Source organism: Alosa sapidissima, chromosome 23 (assembly GCF_018492685.1).
Source record: "Alosa sapidissima isolate fAloSap1 chromosome 23, fAloSap1.pri, whole genome shotgun sequence".
Lineage (NCBI taxonomy): Eukaryota > Metazoa > Chordata > Actinopteri > Clupeiformes > Clupeidae > Alosa > Alosa sapidissima.
Window position 1 is genome coordinate 28,389,526 of NC_055979.1, and position 27,500 is coordinate 28,417,025.

General features: G+C 45.2%; 3 protein-coding genes across 3 annotated transcripts in view; 2 read left to right on the top strand and 1 right to left on the bottom strand.

Moving 5' to 3' along the window:
- The first annotated feature begins 1,666 nt into the window (after positions 1–1,666).
- On the top strand, positions 1,667–8,070 carry LOC121698575 (tubulin alpha-1A chain-like). The gene is made up of 4 exons (XM_042080784.1): positions 1,667–1,783; positions 2,844–3,066; positions 5,469–5,617; positions 6,903–8,070. Exons 1-4 carry the CDS (start codon positions 1,781–1,783, stop codon positions 7,881–7,883), a joined length of 1,356 nt encoding a protein of 451 aa, XP_041936718.1. The 5' UTR covers positions 1,667–1,780; the 3' UTR covers positions 7,884–8,070.
- Positions 8,071–14,101: 6,031 nt separating this feature from the next.
- On the top strand, positions 14,102–19,021 carry LOC121698556 (tubulin alpha chain-like). The gene is made up of 4 exons (XM_042080753.1): positions 14,102–14,232; positions 16,661–16,883; positions 17,285–17,433; positions 17,720–19,021. Exons 1-4 carry the CDS (start codon positions 14,230–14,232, stop codon positions 18,695–18,697), a joined length of 1,353 nt encoding a protein of 450 aa, XP_041936687.1. The 5' UTR covers positions 14,102–14,229; the 3' UTR covers positions 18,698–19,021.
- Positions 19,022–22,568: 3,547 nt separating this feature from the next.
- The window catches only part of LOC121699077 (receptor-type tyrosine-protein phosphatase-like N), a 39,798-nt gene continuing 34,866 nt past the window's right edge, over positions 22,569–27,500 (bottom strand). Inside the window, 4 exon segments of the mRNA XM_042081719.1 lie at positions 22,569–24,396; positions 25,018–25,091; positions 25,757–25,821; positions 26,764–26,817. Coding sequence (XP_041937653.1) covers positions 24,325–24,396; positions 25,018–25,091; positions 25,757–25,821; positions 26,764–26,817 — 265 coding nt within the window. The 3' untranslated portion in view covers positions 22,569–24,324.

Sequence of the window (27,500 nt, forward strand, 5' to 3'; positions counted from 1 at the left end):
GTCCAAGGGGTCAGGGGGCCCTGAAGCCCAAGCCATTGCATGGAATCACTGCCTCAATATCAACACATCAGGATGTAGGCTATGAATCTGATTAAAGTATTGGCCATCCCCAAAATGCAAACAAATTAAAAATGTTCTGGGGGAGGACCCCCAAACCCCCGCTCCCACATATGCGACAATTAGTGGGGGGCCCTTAATACATCTGGGCCCAGGGGCCCGAAAGTTCACAATCCATCCATGGACATCAACAGGTTATGTCATCATGGTTAATGTTATTATATATAAATGAGGTCAACCTGACATTTACAAACCAAACACTTAATGGCAACAGACATTAACATTCATAAAGGCTCCTTGACGTTCATGACAGGTGTCATGTCATGGTTATGACAATCATGCCTTATGCACACCCCTTCAAATAAAGTGTTAATGCAGTAATATTTACAGAACATAAACTCATCCTATATTACATATATATATATATATATATATATATATATATATATATTACAAATTATTCCAATAAAGAACATAAACTCGTAATCGTCCAGTACTGAGGGGGGACAAGAAATGGTCAGTGGCCAGTCCACTCACTGGTCTCTCCTATCAGGTTCATTCTAACTCACTGCTGCAATGTTACGCGAAGCCTTGGCATTAAAAACAAAGCATTGGGAAGTGCAGTGCAGCATTCAGAGTCTCGGATGCAAGCAGTGAACAGTTTTGTTTGGTGTTCTCTTGTGTGTGTGTGTGTGTGTATTGATAAATGTTTGGTAAAGTTGTGACTGGAAGGTTCCCTTCCGTCCACTAGGAGCCAGAAAAGCTTCTTCAAGGACCAGGTATGGAAAAGTACACTCCCTTCACACACACACACACACACACACACACCTGCACTGTATTCATCTCTGATAGCTCTCCCCCCCCCCCCCCCTCCCCACCGTGTGCACTAAAGGTGAGTCATCGACTTCCATTTGCATTTGGTTGCCTTGGAGACCTTTAGCATTGTGTGCATGGTTTGTTGCGGTTGGTTCCATACAGAACGTTTCAGTAGTCACAGTTACCGCTCCACCACACAACACAAACCTGTGAAGTCCTCATACACACACATACAAACAAACACACACACACACACACAAACACACACATTTTTGTGTGGTGTTTCCATGGCAGCTGTTTCTTACTGTCACCACAGGATGCCACCAGTGAGTGGGGGGGGGCGCATCATCTCATGACTACAATGGAGGATGTGTGTGTGTGTATGCGTAGAGTAATAAGATCATGCCCTGGGGGAGGGGAAAAGTGTTCACATGCAAACACAGATTTCACTCACAAAACACATGAAACCCCATGAAAAAGCTTAGAGACTGATTTTATCCCAGATTAATACGGCATATCTCTTATATAAGTTTTTATCTTTGAGTATGGTACTTCGTTTACATTGCAAATGAAGTGTTCACTGGACAGTGATGTCTTAATTTGCCTGCACTACTGCTGATAGCTGTTGCTGCTGGAGTTAAATATTACTCTGCGTGTGCGATGGAGAGAAGTCAATAAGTAAGAGGGCACTGGAGTGTGATACAACCTGTTTGCAGAGTACGCTCTGGTCTCAAATCTCATACGCACCCCGGGGGCAACCCAACGGACTTAACCCATTGGTTTCCAACAACAAAGCCGGTCTCCACGGCCACCCCTGGGGATATATATTCAGCTGGGACTCCAACAGAGACTCAAACACAACCTTTCTTTGCTGAACCCTTCACGTCAGCCACAAGGAAGAATCAAAATGGTAAGATTCCCTGCTTAATTGTGATATTTTATTATTTGATGGCTTTGTCATGGCGTCAGGTGTTTGGGTCAGTAACTGTGGCTATTGTTTACATGTATTAATTTACCAGACGCTTTTTTCCAAAGCAACTTACAAAATGAGGAATAACATTTAAGCTACAATGCAGAGGAGAGCTTGGGTAACAATTAATAATACAACAATAAATAATACTATGCAGAGGAGAGCTTAGGTAACAATAAACACCACAATACTTAAAAAAGGGAATGTTTCAGTGCAGCTCAGTTAACTTCACTTTGTTCTGTAATTCTGTGTCTGTGGGCAAACGTATCTTGCTGTTTGAACAGAAAGTCCTAAGCACACTCGAGGAGTCCTAAGCTGTGTGTGGAACACATTTACCAGAGACTCTGATAAATGGGACAGATAAATTGGACTCCTTTATCAGGAGATATTTCGCAATCCTAATTCTTGTTTTACCCTATCCTCCCTCACTCCTGTCCTGTCTTACTGGATCTTCTCTCACAACCCTCCTGCTGTCCATCTCTATTTCACCCGTCCTCTTTCTCCCTCCCCCAACGCTCTCTCTCTCCCTCCCTCCCCCAACCCTACCAACGCTCTCTCTCTCTCTCTCTCCCTCCCTGCACCTCTCCATCCCCCAACCTATTCTCTATCTCAACGTCTCCTCTTTCACCCTCCTGCTCCTTTGACTCGCCCAACCCTCTCTCTCCCTCTCTACTTCTCTCCCTCCCTCTCTACGTCTCTCTCTCCCTCTCTTTCTCTCTCCCTCTCTCCTTCGCTACTTCTCTCTTGCTCCCGTTCTCCTGCTGTCTCTCGCTCTCTACTTCTCTCTCTTCCTCTGTTTCTTTCTCTACTTCTCTCTCTTCCTCTGTTTCTCTCTCTTCCTCTGTTTCTCTCTCTACTTCTCTCTCTTCCTCTGTTTCTCTCTCTACTTCTCTTCTCTTCCTCTCCTTCACTCTCTCTTCTACTGTCTCTCCCTTCCTACTTCCCTATCTCTCTCTCCTTTTCTCTCTCTCCCTCCCTGTATCTCTCCATCCCCCTACAGCGTGAATGCATCTCCGTCCATGTCGGCCAGGCCGGAGTCCAGATGGGCAATGCATGCTGGGAGCTGTACTGTCTGGAGCACGGCATCCAGCCGGACGGCCAGATGCCCAGTGACAAAACCATCGGAGGAGGAGACGACTCCTTCAACACCTTCTTCAGCGAGACTGGAGCAGGAAAACACGTGCCTCGCGCCATCTTTGTGGACCTGGAGCCCACTGTTATCGGTATGCAGACATCAGTCAGTACACACTGCCCAGAGAGATCAGGCACTGCAGGGTTTCCGCTCATCAATACACTCCACACACACCTCTGATCATCGGTTATGACCGACCGTCACATACATTAATACACACATACACACACACACTTACATCTCTGATCATCTGTAATGAATGACCGTCACACACAGATACACCCTCTCACACATACACACTCACGCCTCTGATCATCACAATGACTGACCGACACATACATATATCCTCTCAAATACACACACACCCACACACTTATGAATGAATAGACTTTATTATCATGTCAGGCATGAAAATTGTTTTCGGTCTCACCAATAAAATAGACAGTACATACAATATACACAATATAGACACAAATACAATAGAGTTCATTTACACATATCCACAGGATAAATCCTTTAAATACAAGTATAGGTCTTGGTTGCACACACACCCATTCTCACTCTCTCTCCCTCCCACACCCACACACGCATACACACACACACTCCTTCTTCCAGACCTAGCTGGGCAGATGGGCAGCTTCAGTATGTAGCTAGCTAAACTATGCTCCCACATTTATTTTCTCCACAGTTTATTGACCATACTATGCATTTGATATGAAAGAGCCCTTGTAGATATTTTCTTTGCCATAGGTCCTCTATAGTGCCACTCTGAGGGAAGCAACTCAAACTCAGGGTAGAGGGGATGAGTTTTATCATCTAAAATTAACAGGGCTTTCCTGTGTGTGGCGATGCCAGAGGTCATCTAATGATTATTGGTTGGCGGGATAATCTTCCTTGCTGTTTTGACAATTCTAGCCAGCTCGCTTTTGTTGCGCAAGATTAGATTCCCATACCAAGCAGAAATCTTAAAAGCTAGAATACTCTCCGTCAGGCTGACATACACTTTTTCAAGAATGTCACGACTCACCCCAGACCCTTTCAGTTATCTGTTTAAAAACTGTCTCTGGCTAGCTTTTTTGCATATGCAATCAACTTTGTCTGTGAAGCTCAGTTTATCATCTGTTCATCAGTTTATCATGGGTTCCCAGATACTTAAAACAGTTGACTATGTCCACGTTGTGATTACTTAATGTCAGTGATGCCAGTGGGTCTGCTTGGTTTATGACAAGCTCCTTTGTTTTCCCAACATTAATTAGCAGTGAGCTAGACCCACGCCACTGTTCTAGCTGGGAAGCATGTGCAGCATAGTCAGAGATGTCATCAGTCCTATGAGAAAGACCCACTAGTGCCATGCCATTTGCATATTTGAATTTGATATTATCATTGTGTGGAGCCATTTTATTTGTATAAACAGAAATAAGAACAGGAGATAGGACACAGCCTTGTGGAGCCCCTGTGTTTAAAACAACCTCATCACAGAGGATGCCTTGATCATCTGGAATGACTGACCGGCACTGACCATATCAGTGCCACGAATGGCCTCAAAGTTGCAATGATTATCAAGCTGCACAATGTGTGTGTGTGTGTGTGTGCTGGGGAGTCTTCATACACACACACACAAAGATGGGAAAACACAGTGACTATTGTTTAACAGCTTCCCAGTGCCAGTGATTACTCAGGATTGGTTTGTAATGATTAGGTCAATCCCCCTCCCTGAATGGACACTGATGAAATACCTATCATGTTATACCCTCTAGTGCACTGTAGTCTGCTGAAGAGTAACACTTTTTGTCTTTTTGTGACCTCCAACCAGACACACACATATGCTCTCTATCACACACAGAGAGAAACACAGAGAGAGACAGAGGGAGAGAAAGAGATATCCTTTTAAGGATGATCCCACTGTCAAATTCATAATGCTGAATGATATCTTGTCCAGAGGTATTAAGTCTACTGTCTGTGCTGTGCTGTGCAGTGCTGGTCTAGCTCAGGGAGGGTTTTTGTGTCTGTCTGTGTGTGGGAGTGTGAGTTTAGCTCCCGGAGGAGCCGTTCCTGTCTCCTCTCACAGGAGATGAGAGAAATGAGTCTACAAGACCCTGAGTTTAGGGGACAAGAAGAAGAAATCTGCTACATATACTGAACATTACTCACAACCCAACAGCAAAAAAAACAGAACCAGCTCCTTTCATCTCTACTACGCCTGGTCTACCTCATGTCCACCTTAAACTGCTCCTGGTCTACCTCATGTCCACCTTAAACTGCTCCTGGTCTACCAAATGTAGGCCTTAAACTGCTCCTGGTCTACCAAATGTAGGCCTTACTAGGCCCTCGCCTATGGGAGTTAGATGTATGAGTTTATGGTTACATTGTGTTCTCACAGCAAGACTGCCCCAGTACAACCCCTGACACCATCGTCAGGGCGACAAAGCACAAACACAGAACCATGTAACCAAGGCGATAAATCTGACCTGCTCTCGTTAATCCCGTCTACAGATGAGGTGCGCACGGGCACCTACCGGCAGCTGTTCCACCCCGAGCAACTCATCACGGGCAAAGAGGACGCTGCCAACAACTACGCCCGCGGCCACTACACCATCGGCAAGGAGATCATCGACCTGGTCCTTGACAGAACCCGCAAACTGGTAAGGAGCGCCAAGGAGCCAATGGCTGGCAGGACTCAAACTGACAGGTCTCATGAGTCCTCCAGTGGCATGTTTGTACGCTGTAAATCTCTAAATCAACACATATCGTATCGTATCCATCCTCCAAAACAAGACCACATTAACTTTTAAGTAGGCGCTGTAACTTGTATACACCTAAAGGCCATGGTGATTTACAAGAAAATATGATATAAATAAAACGATAAGCTTCTTTATATCAAGGAAAGACGTATTGTCCACAAAAGGTACAGTGTAATGGATGTCCCACTGAGTTGAAAGCGGCGTCCCTGTAACTGGCGTGATGTAATTGGGCTTTGCGCCCCCGAGAGTCGAAGTCTGTTTAGCTTTGTGTCCGGCACCTCTGTCTAACCGATGAGACGAAGCCTGTTTAGCTTTGTGTCCGGCACCTCTGTCTAACCGATGAGACGAATTAGGGCCTCCAGCAGGTTTCCAGTGTGAGCGGTTATTTTTAATTCCTCTTCTCAGGTCAGGTCAGGTCACTTTATTGGTACCCATAGGTAAACTAGGTTTACAGTCTAAGAGGCGGGACATCCTTCGCACTTTGTAGACCACCACGACATACAAACACACAAACCTTTAAACATAAAACATATAAAACATAACATTTCTCTGAGGGTTCTGCTCCATTTGCTCTGAAACATAATAAACACATCAGCACTCCTCTCTTAGCTGTGGCACAAACCCACACATTGGGGGGGGGTTGTGTTGCAGAAGCAAGGTTACTGGCTTACCTGGGTCACTTCAGGAGTAACCGCTGATCTCCAAACAACACGCCACTTTAGAAACAATAGCTGCTCCATGCAGTTCTTTTAGAGATCAGTGGTGACTCCTGAAGTGACCCTGCAGCCCTCAGGGCAGTGAAGAGAGACAGGAAATGAGCGAGAGACGGAGACAGGGGTGAGACGGAGAAATGGGCAGTGGATGTGGTCAGAGTGCTGGGTTTACAATGCAGCTGACCCCTGACACCCACACATGATGTTTGTGTTTATGTTTGCATTTATGTTTGTGTTTGTGTTTATGTTTGTGGTTCTTAGCAGACACTTTTGTCCAAAGCAAATTACAATGACAATCAATAAGCATTACGTTACCATTAAAATTAAGTTTAGAGTAAAGTCACATACCCTAAATAAAAAAACAATAATACATAATAATACAAACAACACATAAAATATAAATATAATGTATACAAACCACAACTCTGTAAGAATGAATTAGTAAATAATGACTTGTTTCTCCTGTCCCACAGGCTGACCAGTGCACAGGTCTCCAGGGCTTCCTCATCTTCCACAGCTTCGGTGGAGGCACCGGCTCCGGCTTCACCTCCCTGCTGATGGAGCGTCTCTCTGTCGACTACGGAAAGAAGTCCAAGCTCGAATTTGCCATCTACCCAGCCCCCCAGGTGTCCACCGCAGTGGTGGAGCCCTACAACTCCATCCTGACCACCCACACCACCCTGGAGCACTCTGACTGTGCCTTCATGGTGGACAACGAGGCCATCTATGACATCTGCCGCAGAAACCTGGACATAGAACGCCCCACCTACACCAATCTCAACAGGCTGATTGGCCAGATTGTGTCCTCCATCACTGCTTCGCTCAGATTCGACGGAGCCCTGAACGTGGACCTGACGGAGTTCCAGACCAACTTGGTGCCCTACCCTCGTATTCACTTCCCCCTGGCCACCTACGCCCCAGTCATCTCCGCTGAGAAGGCCTACCACGAGCAGCTGTCTGTTGCTGAGATTACCAATGCCTGCTTCGAGCCAGCCAATCAGATGGTGAAGTGCGATCCTCGTCACGGCAAGTACATGGCCTGCTGTCTGCTGTACCGTGGAGATGTGGTGCCCAAAGATGTCAACTCCGCCATCGCCACCATCAAGACCAAGCGCACCATCCAGTTCGTGGACTGGTGCCCCACTGGCTTCAAGGTGGGCATCAACTACCAGCCCCCCACTGTGGTGCCCGGTGGTGACCTGGCCAAGGTGCAGAGGGCCGTGTGCATGCTGAGCAACACCACCGCCATCGCCGAGGCCTGGGCCCGGCTGGACCACAAGTTCGACCTGATGTACGCCAAGCGCGCCTTCGTGCACTGGTATGTGGGGGAGGGCATGGAGGAGGGCGAGTTCTCCGAGGCCAGAGAAGACATGGCCGCCCTGGAGAAGGATTACGAGGAGGTGGGCACAGACAGCGTCGGGGACGAGGGGGAAGAGGAGGGCGAGGAGTATTAAACTTTTCAGAAATGTTTTGTAAAATAACACAAGATATAATTGTGTGTATTTAAAAGAACATAAGCCTTCATCATTATAAAATTATTTATAATGAACAAAGTGTTACTTAAACACTGTTTTTTAAAGAAATGTTTTATCTTATTTTATTTTAAGCTCGACAATATGAAATAAAGTATGGATTCCATAACTTGCATGGTGTGTTCCTCAAGGCTCAGTCAAAGACTTTATTTGTTTATTTATTTCTCCATATTTATACTATAACCAAGCACCAAAGCCATTTCTCTATATTTCCAATATAATTTAGCACCAAACAGTACCAATACCTATAATAGAGTTTACATCTACACTACCGGTCAAAAGTTTGAGGTCACTTAGAAATTTCCATTCCATTCCACTATAGACAGAATACCAGCTGAGATCAGTTGCATTGTTTTTTTAAGCAGGGCAGCAGTTTTCAGATTACATTAATGGGTTCAAATGGGTTCTCGACTGTTGTAGAAAGAAATGGCTGATCTTTAATGCAATATCTACATTGTCCATTATCAGCAACCACTCATCCAATGTTCCAAAGGCACATTCTGTTTACTAATCTGATATCCTTTTAAAGGGCTGATTGAAAACTCATTGGAGCACCCTTGTGCAATTATGTAAGAACTAGTGCTGTCAAACGATTACATTTTTTAATTATTTTAATTAATCTGAAAACTGCTGCCCTGATTTTAAAAACAATGCAACTGATCTCAGCTGGTATTCTGTCTATAGTGGAGTGGAATGGACAAGTGACCCCAAACTTTTGACCGGTAGTGTATTTATATATATATATCTACAATACCCTCCAGAATTATTGGCACCTTTGGTAAAGTTAAGTAAAAACAGGTATAAAAAATAATCTTTTGCCGATTCATTGTACTCTCACAATGAAAACAATGAGGAAAAATCCACCCTTGAAGGGAAGCACATTTATTCTGAGAAAAAGGAAAATCTTATAAAGAAATACATATTTTTAACGAAAACACATTCCTCACAATTATTGGCACCCCTAGAAAAATCTTTTATACAAAACCTAACAGAAGCATTTTCCTATCTAATTTGAACTTATTTAAGTTAATCAGGGTGTCTGTGAACTTTTAGAAATAGTTCATGACTTTCTTTTTCACTAAGGTATGGAAATAAGTGACACACTAAATCCTAATTTTTCAACATTGGAAAGATGAGAGAATACACTTTAAATAATTTAAATAAAAAGAAAGTGTGTTGACATTTGTAAATCAGGGAATGTCTATAAAAACTAGGTAATTTGTTGAAAATATTATTTACACTTAAAACAATAATTAAAATGTTCTAATAAACTGGAAATGTGACAAAAACATGTACAGTATGGAGGCAAGATTTCATAAACATTCCAGAACCACTGTTGGAGAGTAACAGAAAAGGGTTTCCTCTTGGGGTCAAGAGATGTATAGTGGAGGGGCTGTGATATTGTGGGGCTGTTTTTATTCCCAAAGGCCTTGGGAACCTAATTAAGGTGCATGGTATCATGAACACCAAGAAAAACCTGAACATTTTCAAAGGAAATCTGTCAATCTCTGCCAAGGTTCATGATTGGATCATTCATCAGGTCAATGGAACCAAAAGAAACGTCCAGATCAAAACAAATATGGTTTACTGAACACAAAATCAAGCTTCAGCCATCTCAGTCTGCTGATCTAAACTCCCTAGAAAAACAGTGGGGTGAGTCAAAGTGTGGATTTAGGAATCTGGACAATCTGGTGAGATTTTGTAAAGACGAATGGTCTTAAATCCCTTGCTTTGTATTCTCCAACTTTATGAGGTGTCATAGGAGAATATCACAAGCTGGTTTATTGGCAAAGGGAGGCTTTAGGTATTACAAGCAGTTGCCAATAATTGTAAGCGACGTGTTAAAAATAAATACATTCTTTATGAGATTTTCCTTTTTCTCTAAATATATTAGCTTCACTTCAAAGTTGGATTTTTCCTCATTGTTTTCATTGTGAGATTACAATAAATCACCAACAGATTATTTTTATACCGTTTTTTGATGAACTTTCAGCAGAGGTGGCAATAATTATGGAGGGTACTGTATGTTGTGACTAGATGCTAATAAACATTTTATTTCTGTTGTGTGCTGAACACACAACCTTCAAGAGGTGTACCTCTCACTATTTTAACTTTATTGTTTAACTTTTTTTAACTACTTTAACTTAAATGTGCATTGAATAACATCCACGCTGTATTTGCAAATTGCATTGTGAAGTAAACGACTCACTTATTACCCACTTCCCCCTCTCAACGACCCCATATTTACATCCCCTGGCTCGCACTCAAACCATTAACCCATTAACTGCCCTCCCACGTTATGCCTTTTCACTGAACATCACTATCTATAGAGCATGCCTCCTTTCAAAACCACTACCCATAGAGCACGCTCCCTTTCAATGCAAATAGACGCTGCTGGAAAACAGTTATGAAGACGGCTGTAAGTGGCGGCCATGAAAGTGAATAAACTTGGTGCCTGAGACAGAGACAGACCAGGTGCTGGAGAAGACAATGGGGCTGAATGAGTCCATGCTGAATAAAGCCTTCATTTACACGCTATGCAGATCTTACTCCATGAGTTACCTGAAACCATAGCGCTTTGTCCACTGAGATTGTGTTGACCAAAACGCTTTTTGTTGTATCAGTTTCTTAACGTTTTGTTTTATTCAAAATATAACCTTACAAGCAAGGTGATTACATCATTTATTTTTTAAATGATGTGGAGCATAGACAAAATGGTGGAGATCCCTTGATGATGACAACAGGCAAATGTGTGTGAGCTCAGGGTGCAGAGACCTGTGTGAGCCATGGAAACCGTCTCGTGCTGTTTTGCATTTAGTTCCCACTGGTGTTTGCATGGTTTAAATGAGGGAGCCTGGGGCAGTCTGAGGCAGACAAGCATGAAAGGCATACACACAAACACACACGCACACACACAAACATGCACACACACACTCGTACACAAACATACACAAACACACACACACTCTCATACGCACACACACACACACAGACACACACACACAGACACACACACATACACACACACACAGACAGACATACACAGACACAGACACACTCATGGCAGGGTCTTCTTAGTACAGGATCCTTCAAAGGGCTTGAAAAAGTTAAAGGTTATACTCTGGATCTGGATGTTCACTTTGAATCTTTCTGAAGTCTATTGCACTTCTGTGGTATACGTGCACTGTGTTCCTTCTGTGAATATACACCTGCAATGTTGGTGTAAATATTATGTCTTTTTGGTTGAAATGAAAGTTGCCCATTTCTAAGGCAGCCAACATGTGAAATGTCTTGCTGTTTTGTTCTTCCTGAGAGACGACCCTCCATTGTGATGCTATGTGGAACTGTAAGAGGCGGAACAATAGGGGGTTTAGCGGAATGTGAGGCCATTCTTCTCTTCCTGTCGCTTGTCCTATTAGCAAACTGAGCTCTCCATACAAACCCCCAACACACACAAACACACACACACACACACACTGACACACACACACACACACACACACACACACATATCACCATAGCAGTTCAAAGAGTCATCACATTGAGCACCCCCCAATTGTGTTCTCAGTAGGCTGCTTCTCTTAGCCTGAGACGTAATGCTAATGAAATATGTCCTTCAAATCAAGTTCAGATTTGTCAATATGATACACAGCAGATAACCTGTACTGTACAAGCGAACAACAGGTAGGGCAAAAGGCACAGCTTCCAGGTGCCCACTCCGAAGCAGACTTTGTCAGATTCAGCTTCGGTTACCTAGATTTGAGAGACTTCCTCTCCAAACAGCTTTGCCAAAACAAACAGTGTTGTCACAACAAACAGCGTTGTCACAACAAAACATTCCTCCCATGCTCCGCTGCATCCCTCTCCAAACAGGCCCATCTCATCTGAGGTATCCAGGGGCTTGGAGTTCTTTACACTTTGCACACACAAACACACACACACACACACACAAAGTCAAGAGGTCAGTTATGGCTTACAAATGCTACGCAGACTTCAGACTAACACCATGATCAGCGGGTGTGGTGTGCAGACAGCGGAACGTGCCGCTGAAATGGATTGGGAGTAATTATTATCCCAGCAGCCTGCGGGCTCAGACATGGTCAAGATGAGGGGCCCAGATCCTCCAGGCTGAGCTGCTATCACCACAACAGTGATGATTACTGTGGTGTAACTGAGCATTAGCATTCCCCCTGGCAGCTAGGACTGATTTAGACATGGCCCTGATCTGGCCCTGATTCGGCCCTAATCTGGCCCTGACTCGGCCCTAATCTGGCTCTGATGTGGCCCTAATATGGCCCTGATGTGGCCTGTATTATCCAGTCTCTGACATACCAGGACCATGAAGTCGCCTTAAGCGCACCGCATCGCATGAGTGTCTGTCACTTGCCCACACACTTCAGCGCCAAAATTGAGGAGTTTTATTGAGCGGCGCTGACAAAAATAGAACTGATTGGTAATCCACACGGCTGCGGAGAAAATGGTTCAACTATGGTGTGCCGTGTTGTATTGGGAACAACGAAATCTAATGTAATCAAATGTGTGCGACGCACTCAGGTTTAGGGCGTGTCTATGTGTGGGGGCCTTCAATCCTCTTTACACTGGCCACAGGTTATTAACCAGACCTGTGTCAGACTAGTCATACAGACTACTAACCTAGAGTCATCTTGGGAATGGCAGTGCTCAGTTTCATACACATACACACACACACTCACACACACACAGCGCTCAGTTTCACACATACATGTGAAGGTATGATGGAGACGTACGGCACACGTAGACACACACACGTACACACACACACACACACACACACATACAAACACACACACACACACACAGTGATGGAGACTCCATCTCAAGTTCCTTCACTTCTGGCTTCAGGCTGGTGTTGTATTGTCCTTACATCACCCTTGGCACCTGTGCCCTGTCTATAGTGCTCAAAGGGTCTTTGTTACAGGTACGTACACATATACACACACCCACACACACACACACCAACACACACACACACACACACGGAAAAAAGGAAAGGGAGCCACACAACAGAAGAAACACACACACATACACACACACACACACACACATACACACACAGCTACTTTTCCACATTCCTGAGTGGTGATGTATTGAGATGATGTAATTTGCTGGGAGCTGTGACTGCTGCTCCTCACACTGTGCCTGTGAAGTTGCATTAAAGTTAGCCTATAGCTTGCCTCTAGCTAAAAGGGAGCTACAGGCTAACTGGTCCACCCACTTCCAGTGAATTATGCTAAGCTAAGCTAATGGTGTCAGACTGGGTTATTGCACATTGTATCCTCTTATATAACTCTGGGGAAGATGGCACATAAGGCAGTTTCCCAAAACTGTGTCATGTTCCTTTAAAGGCCACGCTGAACCTCCTCAGCAACAGTCGGAGAATAAATGATCACCTTAAGACTGCATGCTGCAGATTCTGGCCACTGTAGCCAGTCCAAATGCACTCTGCTGCTGTAGAAACATCAGGAGGTCTTGCACTCAGCTCTGCTATTTTAAACAGCCCTAAATCCTGTCTCCTCAGTGTTTGACTCCGACAGCTTCTCTCTGCGGTTCTCTCGGCGGAGGCTACTTTACGAGGGCGTCTGGATGCATGAGTGTGTGTGTGTGGCCCAGGAAGCAACAATTTTATGTCCTGTCATACAATGGATGCGAATGCTGGCCTCACAGTACTGTGTGTGTCTCATACAGTGCACACACACACACACAGTTTCATTTAAACATGCATAATGCCTTCAACGTTCCCTTTCACTTTAACCGTTATACCAAGTCTCTGTCTCTCTTTCTGTTTCTTTCTCTCTCTCTCACACACTCACACACACATTCAGTTTCACTTAAACATGCATATAATGTCTTCAACTTTCCCTTTCATTTTAACAGTTAAACCAAGTCTCTGTCTGTCTCTCACTCACACTCACACACACACAGTTTCACTCGGACTTGCATACAATGCCAAGGCCCTTTCTTTCTGCTTTAACAGTTGTTAACAGTTGTAGCAGCTCTGTGCTGCCCCCCCCCCCCCCCCTCTCTCCCATTGGCTGAGAAGTACAGCCCCTCCCTCTCTTCCCCTCTGTGCTCCTAACGTTCGCTCCCGCCACTGTTGCCGTGACTACTTCCTGCCCCTCCCCTGGGCTGCCGGGACAGCATATAACCCCCGCTCAGCCCGCCCTCCCACATAACTCCCTTCACCATCCGAATCCTCGACGTCGGTCTTTGAAGGAAAAAATCTGACAAAATGGTGAGTCACACAGACGGGCTATTCTGTTTGTCTTAGATGGGATTTACAAGACAGGAAAAGCTGACGGTTAGGTTAGGCTGCTCTTACACACAGGCTCTCTATTAATGATTACTGGGTGATGAGGTAGAAGAACACCTGGGGCTGGAAAAAGGTTTATGGTAAATGAGGCACATTGTAAATTATTATTAAATATTGGGTTTCAGTGTTTAGTAGGAGATTAGTGTGTGTGTGTGTGTGTGTGTGTGTGTGTGTGTGTGTGTGTACGTGCCGCGCCGCTTCTTGAGCCTGTGGCTCTCTTTTTGTGGCGGTAGAGAAGGACACACACACACACACACACACTCACACACACTGTCTCCGTGGTGAGGTCTTGGGAGTCCTGTAGCTTTTGGGACTTGTGCCAAACTACTGGCGCAGTTTGCTCAGAGAGAGAAGGAAGACAAACCCTTTAGCTAAACATCAAACAGCTCAGCTCATCACTTACCCATCCTTACTGCAACACGCAGCAAAGCACTGCATTAGAAATAGACATTCTCCTGAGGGTTCATGCTTGGTAACATTTTAACTTTGTGTTGAGCTTGAGGGTATTTTTTATGTATGTGTGTGTAATAATCTGATACCATATTGTTGGGGGTACAGTTTTGAAAAAGGAGGGAAAATGTTGAGGGCTAGCAAGGCGCCATCAGAGTCTTTCCCCTCCCATGTCATCTCTCCATCTATGTCTCTCTCTCTCTCCCTCCCTTTTTCACCTCTGTCTGTCGCTCAAGCACAAAGCTGGGTGCAGGCGGTTGGGGGAGGGGACTGTCCCTACCCTGTAGGCTTTTTTCCTCCGCACTAGATCGAGTTTCTCTCTCTCTCTCTCTCTCTCTACTTCTCTCGCCCGCCTCTCTTTGTCTCTCTTTCCTCCATTTCCTTGTGCGTCACACTGGCGAGTCTAGAAGCTCAGCTGAAGCTACACCAGCACGGACAGCAGGAGAGCGAGAGAGAGCGAGAGAGAGGGAAACAGATACAAAGAGAGGGAGAGGGAGAAAGAAAGGATTAGCTTCAGACAGCCAGGAAGACAAAAGAGTTAAAAGATAACAATAAAGGAGAGAACAAAAGAGAGAGAGAGAGAGGGAGAGAGAGAGAGAGAGAGAGAGGGGCGGAAACTCGACTCCTGCAACAGCGTCATGTTGATTCTCGGGGGAGGGGGGCTGCGGTACCCCCCCCCCTCCTCCACTAAGCCTCCATGTGACTCAGCAGTTACTCAGCCCAAAAATCCTCTGATCCACGTCCTCCCTAATGGTCGAGAGATGACCCCCCCCCCCTGCCCGCCCTCACACACACCCAGAGAGAGAAAAAGAGAGAGAGACTGTTCCATATGGAACAGCTTATAGATAATCAATTGTATCATGTTAACCAGGGCCATGATGTTTGGTTAGAAAGTCACCTTTGTCTTTAGATGTAAGTGCGTGTGCGATGGGTTAGGGTCAGTAAGTTGCCTTTGTCTTTAGATGTAACTGCGTGTGTGATGGGTTTGGTCAGTAGGCCTAAGTTGCCTTTGTCTTTAGATGTAAGTGCGTGTGCGATGGGTTTGGTCAGTAGGCCTAAGTTGCCTTTGTCTTTAGATGTAAGTGCGTGGGCGATGGGTTAGGGTCAGTAAGTTGTTTGAGTGTGTGTGATAAATGATCTAATAGGCATTTGGATGTGCTGCATGTCTTGGAATATTGATGAGAAACATTAGAGACTATTGATTGGATGGGGGAAGTGGAAATTGATTTTACAGCTTTAGAAATGGGTCAGTTGGAGGCACACCTAAACAGTAACCGTGTGTGTGTGTGTGTGTGTGTGTGTGTGTGTGTGTGATGGGGCTGTGTTTAGTTTTGGACCACTTAACGGAAGAACTCTCACTGGATCGTCTCCCAACACCAAACACCCCTCAATATCTGAGCGGAAAGAACGGCAGCACACGTTAGCGTTAGCTATGCCTCTGTCTGTCTGGGTGACCATAGGGTAGCCTAAATAATAACTCCACTTCCTTGTGCTCTGTCCTAACAAATGTTGATTAAATAAAAACGAATTAAGTCACAAATTGAGTCCTCCCACTGACAGACTGAATAAACACGAGGCTCTCTGCCCTCCATGCAAAATATTACCAGTTTAACTGTAGGCTAGTTTAGCGTTTCTCTTTCTTATAGACAAAACAAAATACCGGACATAAACCGCTGTCACGTAACTGGCTTAATCCAAGGTGCTGTTCGGTCTGCTGCCTTTGATGTTCTGACTTGTTTGTAGGCTATAGCAACAGTAGGGAACACACAGTAGGCCTATGCCTTCACATAAATACAACTGAGAATGACTGTACCTTATTAGACATGTAAATAAATTCCAAGTGAAAACATTTCTCATGAACGTCCTCCATGCTAACGTCTCTCCTCCCTCTTCCCCTCAGCGTGAGTGTATTTCCATACATGTCGGTCAGGCCGGAGCCCAGATGGGCAATGCATGCTGGGAGCTGTACTGTCTGGAGCATGGAATCCAGCCGGACGGCCAGATGCCCAGCGACAAAACCATCGGAGGAGGAGATGACTCCTTCAACACCTTCTTCAGCGAGACTGGAGCAGGAAAACACGTCCCTCGTGCTGTCTTTGTGGACCTGGAGCCCACTGTCATTGGTAAGCTATCATCATATCTATTAGCCTATAAAATAAGTGTCATATATTTACATTTGCTATATATGGGACAGATACCAGTACCTCAAGTTGTAGACTAGCTCAGTAATGATAAACATACATATTGATTTATAATATATTATAATTAATTATTAATTGATTTATAATATATCATGGATTTGTGTGCAAAAACTATATTGGTATCAATAGGAGATTATATCTTCTGTCTGAGTTTTCAAAAACCATTTCAAACAGCCAGTGGTGGCAGTATAGGCCTAACTTGCTTCATGCTTCCCAGGGGTTCCCTGGAGTTCACTCTACTCAAGTTGTGTTACTCAGCAACCTCCTTCACAGTTGATTTAAGATCTCTGTGCTAAACCGTACTTCTTCTTCTTGCCCTACAGATGAGGTGCGCACGGGCACCTACCGGCAGCTGTTCCACCCTGAGCAGCTCATCACAGGCAAAGAGGACGCTGCCAACAATTACGCCCGGGGCCACTACACCATCGGCAAGGAGATCATCGACCTGGTCCTCGACAGAACCCGCAAACTGGTAAAGAGCGCCAAGGAGCCAATGGCTGGGCAGACTGCCCTTTAGCTCTTTAAACGAGATCAGTTAAATGCAAATAAGGCTAAGTGATTACGAAGTGGATCTAATTACAAGATCTGCTTACGGTTGATGATTTGTAATAGCGTATAATTACAGGATTAGTACACTGCAGTAAAACCACTGCTTCACGTATTACCTAAATGCTAAGTACACAAGGACACCATCAAAGCCTGTGCCGCAGTGACTGTTGCACAGTAGTTTTAACGTTTGCCTTTCTCCTGTCCCACAGGCTGACCAGTGCACAGGTCTCCAGGGCTTCCTCATCTTCCACAGCTTCGGTGGAGGCACCGGCTCCGGCTTCACCTCCCTGCTGATGGAGCGTCTCTCTGTCGACTACGGAAAGAAGTCCAAGCTGGAGTTCGCTGTCTACCCAGCCCCCCAGGTGTCCACCGCAGTGGTGGAGCCCTACAACTCCATCCTGACCACCCACACCACCCTGGAGCACTCCGACTGTGCCTTCATGGTGGACAATGAGGCCATCTATGACATCTGCCGCAGAAACCTGGACATCGAACGCCCCACCTACACCAATCTCAACAGGCTGATTGGCCAGATTGTGTCCTCCATCACTGCCTCACTCCGTTTCGATGGTGCCCTGAACGTGGACCTGACAGAGTTCCAGACCAACTTGGTGCCCTACCCTCGTATTCACTTCCCCCTGGCCACCTACGCCCCAGTCATCTCCGCTGAGAAGGCCTACCACGAGCAGCTGTCTGTTGCTGACATCACCAATGCCTGCTTCGAGCCAGCCAATCAGATGGTGAAGTGTGATCCTCGTCACGGCAAGTACATGGCCTGCTGTCTGCTGTACCGTGGAGATGTGGTGCCCAAAGATGTCAACTCCGCCATCGCCACCATCAAGACCAAGCGCACCATCCAGTTCGTGGACTGGTGCCCCACTGGCTTCAAGGTGGGCATCAACTACCAGCCCCCCACTGTGGTACCCGGTGGTGACCTGGCCAAGGTGCAGAGGGCCGTGTGCATGTTGAGCAACACCACCGCCATCGCCGAGGCCTGGGCCCGGCTGGACCACAAGTTCGACCTGATGTACGCCAAGCGCGCCTTCGTGCACTGGTATGTGGGGGAGGGCATGGAGGAGGGCGAGTTCTCCGAGGCCAGAGAAGACATGGCCGCCCTGGAGAAGGATTACGAGGAGGTGGGCACAGACAGCGTCGGGGAGGAAGATGAAGAGGGCGAGGAGTACTAAGAAGGGCCCTCTTGTTGACCCCCCCAACACCAACACCCATTAGCCCCTCCCCCCCCAACACCAACACCCATTAGCTCCCCCCCCCCCCCCAACACCAACACCGACGACCACCCCAACCAGTAACCTCCAATATTGATCTTATGGCTCCAGCTCCCAACAGCTGATATAAAATGAGTGCGGTCTCTTTGTTGTAGCTTGTCTCCACGGGCAGGCTGAGTATCAACGGAACGCGCTCCTGTGTCTGTAAGCACATTCCTCTAAGCTAGAACATTCCTACAGATGGGTCAACGTTTTCAATAAAAACAAAACTAAAAATCTTAAAAATGATTGTGTCTAATTCTCTTTTAATTGATCCTTTATGATAACACTGCATAGTACAACACAAGATACACACAATGCTAATGGTGAAACCTAAAAGAGTACAAAATGTCTCCATATGTGAGTCACCCTAAGTCAGGGTGTTGTATAAGAAGTGAAGTGCTTAGGCCACCATTTGAAGGATGAGGAAAATGGCTAAGTCTGACCTTTTAGTGCCAGGCTGCTCTTGAGTAAAAGGGAAAGATTTGGCTTTCAAACAGAAGCCTGGAGAACAACATCAGCACTAAATGCATACACACGACACCATGATGCACTTTCAAGCAAATCTGTGAGAAGTATGAGCACAATGAAAAATATGAGCTGGTTATTCTGGTCTGTTTAACAGCTCACTAACACCGGAGCCCAACTTGCCCTTTGAGGACTGCAAGCCATTTCCTGATACCTTACAGATCTAGAATTTGCATTTAATTAATTTAGTTTGTAATTCTTAATTTATTGAGAGGAAACCCCCTTGAGATGTGGCATCTTGTTTTCGAGGGGCCTCAAGAAAAACATACATCACAAACATACATTCTAAAAGCCAAAAGCTCTCCCTCACACCAAAACCACCCATATCCTCCCCATTCCAGCCATTAGATATTAGACAATAAACAGTTATGGTCATTCATATACATGCCTCAGACAGTTGAAAAAGAAAAATATAAAAATAACAAAGTATAGAGAGAAAAAAATATGTGAATAAAAAATAAACAAAAGGATATCAAGCATGAGGAAAACAGTGGTAGCCTGTTTGCAAATAATTAAGAAGAGACATCTTAAACAGGTAAAAGAGATAGACCAGGGTCACCAACTTTGTGTAGTGGTGTTAATTTCGCAAATTTCCACATTAATGAAATTATGCAGGTTTTTTTTTCTACGCAGATTTACTGCCACTTGAGTTATAAAAATTGCCAGAGTTCATTATGACATCATCAAATAGAATCTTCAGTTGGCAACATTCTAATCTCCTTTTTGTGATCGCATTTCTAACAGACTGCAGCAGTCTACTCTAGAGGGCTAGACACAAACACAAGATTAAACCCTCCAGCAGATAGTCCCAGCACTATGCTAACTCTCATAATACAGATTATTACCATAGGCACCTGTTACCATACACACATAATAATACAGAACTGTATGACATACTGTATGTATGAGGAAAACTGAGCCGAATTACCCAAGTCAGAGTACATGTTCCATAAACACGAGAACATACGGTAATCCTCTTTGTTCTAGAGCAACAGCTTATCATGCCAGCATGCATTAACATTTCTCTGTTTAATCACATGTTGTTGAGTGCATTCAAAAACTTACACTTAGAAAAACATTCTATGTGTTAACATTCATCTGTCAGTTAGTCAGTGCATTCCCATGTCAATGTGTATTAAAACATCTGAGCGCATTCACGCTTGCATGCACTGGTACATTAACGTTCAAATGCACATGCTTGATTTTGTTTGGTGGCTAGTACGGACACAAAGCTTCAGTTGTAGTGAGAACCCCCCTAGCTGGGTCAGCCTTGAGAGGCTCAGAACACACTCCAAAGCCAGCTGACTCCACAGAACTGAACCAATCAGGGCCACGTCCCAGCCAGAACCCAGTCCAGGTCCAGGCTAATGGCCACTTCCTGTCGGGGAGTCACCCGTCCAGTGGTGGCCGGTGACGTTTCCCTGTCCTACACAGGCCAGCCTTTGTGTCCGAGTCTGTGTATGTGTGTGTGTGTCCCAGCTTCACAGTTTAAGATGCAGTGTTTATTAACGACCCCCCCCCCCCCCCACACACACACACACTCCCCCCTCCATGCGGCTTTCCACAGACGACAGACTGGACAATTGTGTCCAACACTCACTAATGCCAGTGTGTGTGTGTGTGCACTCAGCTAACAGGATGCAGGGTGGGGTGTGTGTGGGGGGGAAATCTATATTTGCACTCCCATGTTGGAAATGGCTGGACAGGCCGTAAAACACATGTACCATCAAAGCAGCACTGGCTGACCTCATTAAGCAGTTAGCAGACGCTGATGCACACAGCTGGCTGGGTAAATATTTGCTTGTTTAGTGTACAAGGTTGAAGCAACAAAAAGAGGTTTTGGTCTAAAACCTAGCAAGCTACCTAAAACTACCTTAGCCTGGGAATACCCAAAAGACCTTTCGCCAAATTTTGGATTTGCTCTGCAGCTCCGTCTGACCAAGAGACCACTGAAGCCCATTTCCAATGTCTCTAAAACATGGGCACGCAAATATAATCGCTAATATGGCATGGATGTGTATTTATTTGGAAGCAACTGCATTTAAAACCTTTGTTTACAGAATTGCCACACTTCTGAAATGATTCGGTAAGAGTTTAATGCACCAATTTACATTTCATTTCACTGCTAATTACACCCCTGCTGGAAGTCATAAGTCAATTAACCTTTTCCAGACCCACTCCATGTACAATTGTGAAAGTAGTGGTGCTCTCAGGCTATAACTTCCTAAACGCCATGCAAAACAACTTGCAGACACCAGTTGGCACAGGCAACAGTTTGCTAGTCTGCTAACTGACGTCTTCCTGGTGCCCTTGTGCTGGTCTCCATTTGACCGGTTAGCGGGTGTCTTTCTGTAGACCATCTAAATGAATCTCAAGATGATACCAAAACTACTGGCCAGTGAAATAATCCTCAAAAAAAATGTTGCGTGTCTGCATACTGTTCCTTTAAGAAGGATTCGGAGGCAATGACAATAATCATGCAAAGTATTACAAACATCCAGAGAAGCCATACTTAAGTGTGTGTGTGTATTTGTGTGTTTGTGTGTAACACCAGTAAGAGGCACTGTTATGAGTGTGTGTGTCTGTGTGTGCGTGTAACACCAGTTAGAGGGACAGTCATGAGTATGTGTATGTCTGTCTGTGTGTGTGTGTGCGATGGTAGTTAAGCTCTGTGTTGACGGTTTGTCCAGTGAGGAGGGACATGGGGATTCTCATACACGTCACTGTTGGCTCTGTGCCTATCTGTGTGTGTGTGTCATCACTGTTGGCTCTGTGCCTATCTGTGTGAGCCACTGCTCATCTGTGCGCGCAAACGGGACAAAATGTCTGCAGCCGTTAGTCTCATTCCTACTCAAACCTCCAACACACACACACACACTAATGGGGGTCACATGATTTGGACAGGAAACTCCAGTCAGGCGAGTGTGTGAGAATCAGCATGTGTGTGTGTGTGTGTGAGAGAGAGAGAGAGAGAGAGAGAGATGGGATGGAAGAGCTGTACATATATAAGAGGAACTCAAGAGAGAAACTTGAGATATTTGGGTCAGCATAAACATGGGCGAGGTCAGGGTCCTAGGCCGGCTGTTAAATCAGTAAGTAAATACAGGCCAATGCATTTATTGTCATTTCATCTTCACAAAAAAATCAACAACAGAATGTTCCAGGAGTTTGTCTTTTGTTTCTGTTATTCAAAGTCCCATTTCACATGATCATTTCCCTTTGGTGCTCCGTTAAGGACAGAAAAACACACAAGCAAACACCGGGGTGCAGTTGCACCACTTCACACACAAGTTTTATTAATCATCACATCCAGATACAAAATAGATATATAATCTTTACTGAAGTACATAATATGCTTTATATCTTTTTATTTCATTTTTTTACTCATTTGCAAGAGAAAACACAACCATAAATCATCTATGGTACGAGGAATGAGTGAGTCGCAGAAGGCAGGAAGGACAATTAGACGTGTAAAGCAGAACAAGAGTCTATTTGCAGCACAGGAAAAAGACAAAGGAACCGAGAGGAACCATAAGGAACCGAGAGACACAGAGAACCACTCTACAGAACCAGCTATGCTCCACTCCTTTCTGCAGCACTTGACAATTTGGGCACCCAGCAAAACCGAACAGAACCAACCAGAACCCAGCAGAACCAACCAGAACCAACCACTGACTCCACCTGCCTTAACACACTCAAAAGAACCCCCACCCACAGTTCAGCAGATCTACACCCAAACACTGAAAGTAGAACCTGAGACGTCGTCTATCCTCAACTGTGATGTGACACATTATTTAAACCAGGCAGTGACTGCTATGGCACTGCACTCTAGAGACTGAGAATGATTATATGAGTTTTTCTTACATAAATAACGGTCATCTAACTACACTAGAGAGTGTGGCTGACCTGCACAAATGGCTTTGGATGCACTAGAATACAAACCACTCACTCCGAGGAACACTGCACACAATTTGCAAACCTTTCAGGGCAGCGATTTGGTGAACGGTAAACATGCAGCCACAGTTGATTAATCAGGTGTGAGAATAAACTGGTGAATCCTCGGCTGTAGCTCCTCTGTCTCCATGGCAACGGAGAGAGAGAGAGAGAATCCTGAATGACCTCTACGGACGCTGCGTTAGCATCTCAGGGTCATCCAGGAATGAGGAGGAAGAAGGTCAACAACATGGAGACCATGAGCTTAACACTGAGGGGGCACACACACAGATGTGTGTGTGTGTGTGTGTGTGTGTGTGAGACTGCTGGATAAATGGGGAGAAGTAGAGTCAGTATAGACTGATGATGTCGCTAGGCTAAGCTAAGCTAAGCTAAGCTACATACGCAGCACTTCAGGAGGTGTTTTTTCCTTGAGACTTTAGTGTTTGCATGTGTGGAGGGGAGGAGGTTCTCCCTCTCTCTATGTCTCTATGTCTTTCTCTCTCTCAGCTCTCCCTCTCGGCTTCTCTGATTGGCTTTCAGGACACGGGAGGGCTACGGGGAGAACATTCTAAACACCAATCAGGGCGCAGCAAAGGACAGGTTTGCATCACCATGGCGATCACCGCGACAACGAGAGGGAAACAGAAGATAATGTTGGTAGAGAAGCAAGCACAGTAAACAGCTCTGCTTCGACCCCAGAGAGGAAGTCAATCCTGACAATTACATTTCTGACGCTTACACGTATTGTAGGCAAATGTGTGTGTGTGTGTGTGTGTGTGTGTGTGTGTGAGTGAGAATGAGGTATGTGTTTGTATCTGCTGGCACAAGCTTGTTTTTGTAAGGGCAAAGGTATCAATCACCATGTGGTTGTGTGTGTGTGTGTGTGTGTGTGTGTGTGTGATTACTGATTGGCAGGCTTTTGATAGTACAAGAGAGAGTGTTAGTAATAGACAGTATAGGGTTGTATGTTTGGCAATGTTTTAAGTGGCACTAGAAAAAGAGTAGGCAAGTGTGTATATGTGAATATGTATGTGCGTGCGTGTGTGTGTGTGTGTGTGGCTGGAAGTGTTCTGTTGGGGCTGGTCTCACTGTGGAAGGGCCTTCAGAATGGCATTCACCTCTTCAGCTACGGCAGTGAGAGCAAACTCAAACTGGTCCTGTGAACACACACACACACACACACACACACACACACACACACACACACACTTTCAGCTTTCAGTTGTGTGCTATATGGTGAAACAAAAGACGAATTTCCACTTTGTGGATAATAAAGTTTTTCGTATTCGTAACCTTTATTCACAAATTCACAGTTTGATCACCAGAAATAATTTCTAATTTCTGTCACACCATCAATAAAAGTGCATGCAAAACCTATGTGATATTCATCACTGTGCAGGGTTGTAGCACAAGATCCTGGGAGTCTGGATGGGCCCCCATAATTAATATAATAATAATATATCCCAGACCTTTCAAGGGCCCTCCCTCCCCTTGGGAGTCTAGTAATCAGTCCCACGCCCCTGTCCCTGTGTGGGCAGCTCACAGGGTATAAAACATGGGGAACACCAGCTGTATGCCAGTCCCATATGACACACATTACATTAACATTGTGCAATAGTAGGTTAAGGCCACATCATTTGAGTTTGTATTGGGTTTGGGGGCTCATCTCCTACATAGGCAATAGGATGTGTGCGAGAGTATGTGTATATATATGTGTGTGTGTGTGTGTGTGTGTGTGTGTGTGTGTGTGTGTGTGTGTGTGTGTGTGTGTGTATTACCTTGGTGCGCACCATTCCTGGTCTCTGGTCTCGGATATGCTCTAGGGTAGCAGCAATGTCGATCTCCTTTACTCCTGAAAAGGGAGCACACTAGTGAAGCACTGATTATGCACACAGACACACACACACAGAAACACACACACACACACACACACACACACACACACACACCACACACACACCACCACACACACACACACACACATACACACACACACACACAGTAGTTAATTACTATTGCTGTCTGCTCTTCTTCACCATGATCTCATACAGCTTACAACAAAAGTAAATTACACATCTCGTCCTCTTTCCATCTCCCTCTCTCTCTCTCCCTCTCTCTCTTCCTCTCTCTCTCCATCTCCATCTCTCTCCCTCTCCCTCTCTCTCTCCATCTCCCTCCCTCTCTCCTCCTCCTGCTGTGGTTGGTAAAGACAGCAAGTTACAACGGGTGGCAGCTGGGATGCTGTACACGGTAGCACTCACAGACTGCTGCCTCTCCTTATGTTCTTACACACACACACACACACAGTTGGAGGTGTGTGTGTGTGTGTGTGTGTGTGTGTGTGTGTGTGTGTGTCTTGCTCAAGGGCACTTCAGCTGTTCCTACTGGTCGGGGATCGAACCGGCAACCCTCCGATTACAAGCCCGAAGCCCCAACCAGTAGGCCTGCCAAGGAGTGTAGTAAATGTGCTGTGTACATGTACTTCATAGGGTGAATGTACATGACGCTTTCTCTTACCTTTGGCCATGCGGTTCAACACCATGTCGATCAGGATGTAGGTGCCAGTGCGCCCGGTGCCATCGCTAGCAGGGAGAGCAGGACACAGAGAAGGAGAGGCTTGTGACATCACAAAGGGAGAGCAGGGCATAGAGAAGGAGAGGCTTGTGACATCACAAAGGGAGAGCATGGTATAGAGAAGGAGAGGCTTGTGACATCACAAAGGGAGAGCAGGGCATAGAGAAGGAGAGGCTTGTGACATCACAAAGGGAGAGCATGGTATAGAGAAGGACAGGCTTGTGACATGCGTCCACCACATGCAAACAGATCACTTTTATACGAGCGTTCACAAAGGGAGGGTGAAATGATCGCTACTGTCGGGGAAGCCTTGTATCTCCAAATCCATTTCTTTTCAGGAAATTGATTTTTTTTTAATAATCCAATATTGTGTCATCAAATAAAATAATAAAAAAAAAAAATAAATAAATCTGGAGATACAAGGTTTCCACCCGAACAGGGATATGCGGAAAGTCTGAACATTATTAGACTCCTGCAACACTGATATGTCCATTGTATTGTATCTGGGCAATTCCATGGAAAATTACATTTTTTGTAACATCCATAACGCTAATAAAATGTGATGGTATGGTTTGATTCATGATTACATGAAATTTGAGGATTTGCTATTTTTGGCTGAAGAATGTAAATGAGAAAAAATGCACAAAAAATAAATGTTATCATTTACATCATACAAATGCCAAGGCATTTCACTGGCGTTATGGATGTGACAAAAAGTCCATTTTCCGTGAAATTGCCCATCTGCTAAAATCGAGTCACACAGAAGAGAGAAGATACAGCATACCTCTTATCACATATCCATTTTGAGTGTGTGTGAGTGTGTGTGTGTGTGTGTGTGTGTGTGTGTGTGTGTGTGTGTGTGTGTGTGTGTCAGAGTTGTATATACAGTATCTCTGTCTATGGCTCTGGTGTGTGAGATGAGTGCACCCCCTGTTGGAGGAAGTGTGTACCTGCAGTGCACGATGATGGGGCAGGATCGTCCTCGGTAACACTTATTCACCTTTCTACACACACACACACACACACACACACAGGGAGGGGCAGCACATCAGGTTATTCACTGTATGGACACACATGGAAAACTGCATCTGCAAATGTGCTCATGTTGAGAAAAACGCAGTGAAAAGCTGATCGAACGCTGTCATTATGGACCCTTGGCTAACTCCAAAATGCTATCTCATGGTTTGGATTACAGTCATTTCCTGTGTATTAGCTGCATTGTGTATAAACCACAGGACAGTGTTTTATGCAAGGAAAAAAAAAACACAAAACCATATTACTGTAATACCATATTAACTGCCCCTGTGTATTAACCTCATAGCTGAAGACATTTTGCAAAATCAATGTATAAACCTCAGCAAAGGTCAAAGGTTATGCGTTTGGGAGAGGAACAGCATCAGCAGGGATTAAAGGAGCTATGCTTAATTCTGTGAGCTGCACCTTTAATGTAGCACCCAGCAGCAGAGTGTGTAGAGACACAGGATTACACTAGCACACACACACACACACACGCACACACGCACGGCACCGCATGACAGTAGCCAGAACCTTAACTCCATTTGGACCTGCTGTGTGCAGAGTGTGTAGAGACACAGGATTACACACACACACACATACGCGCACACACACGCACGCACGCACGCACGCACGCACGCACGCACGCACACACACACACACATACAAGGAC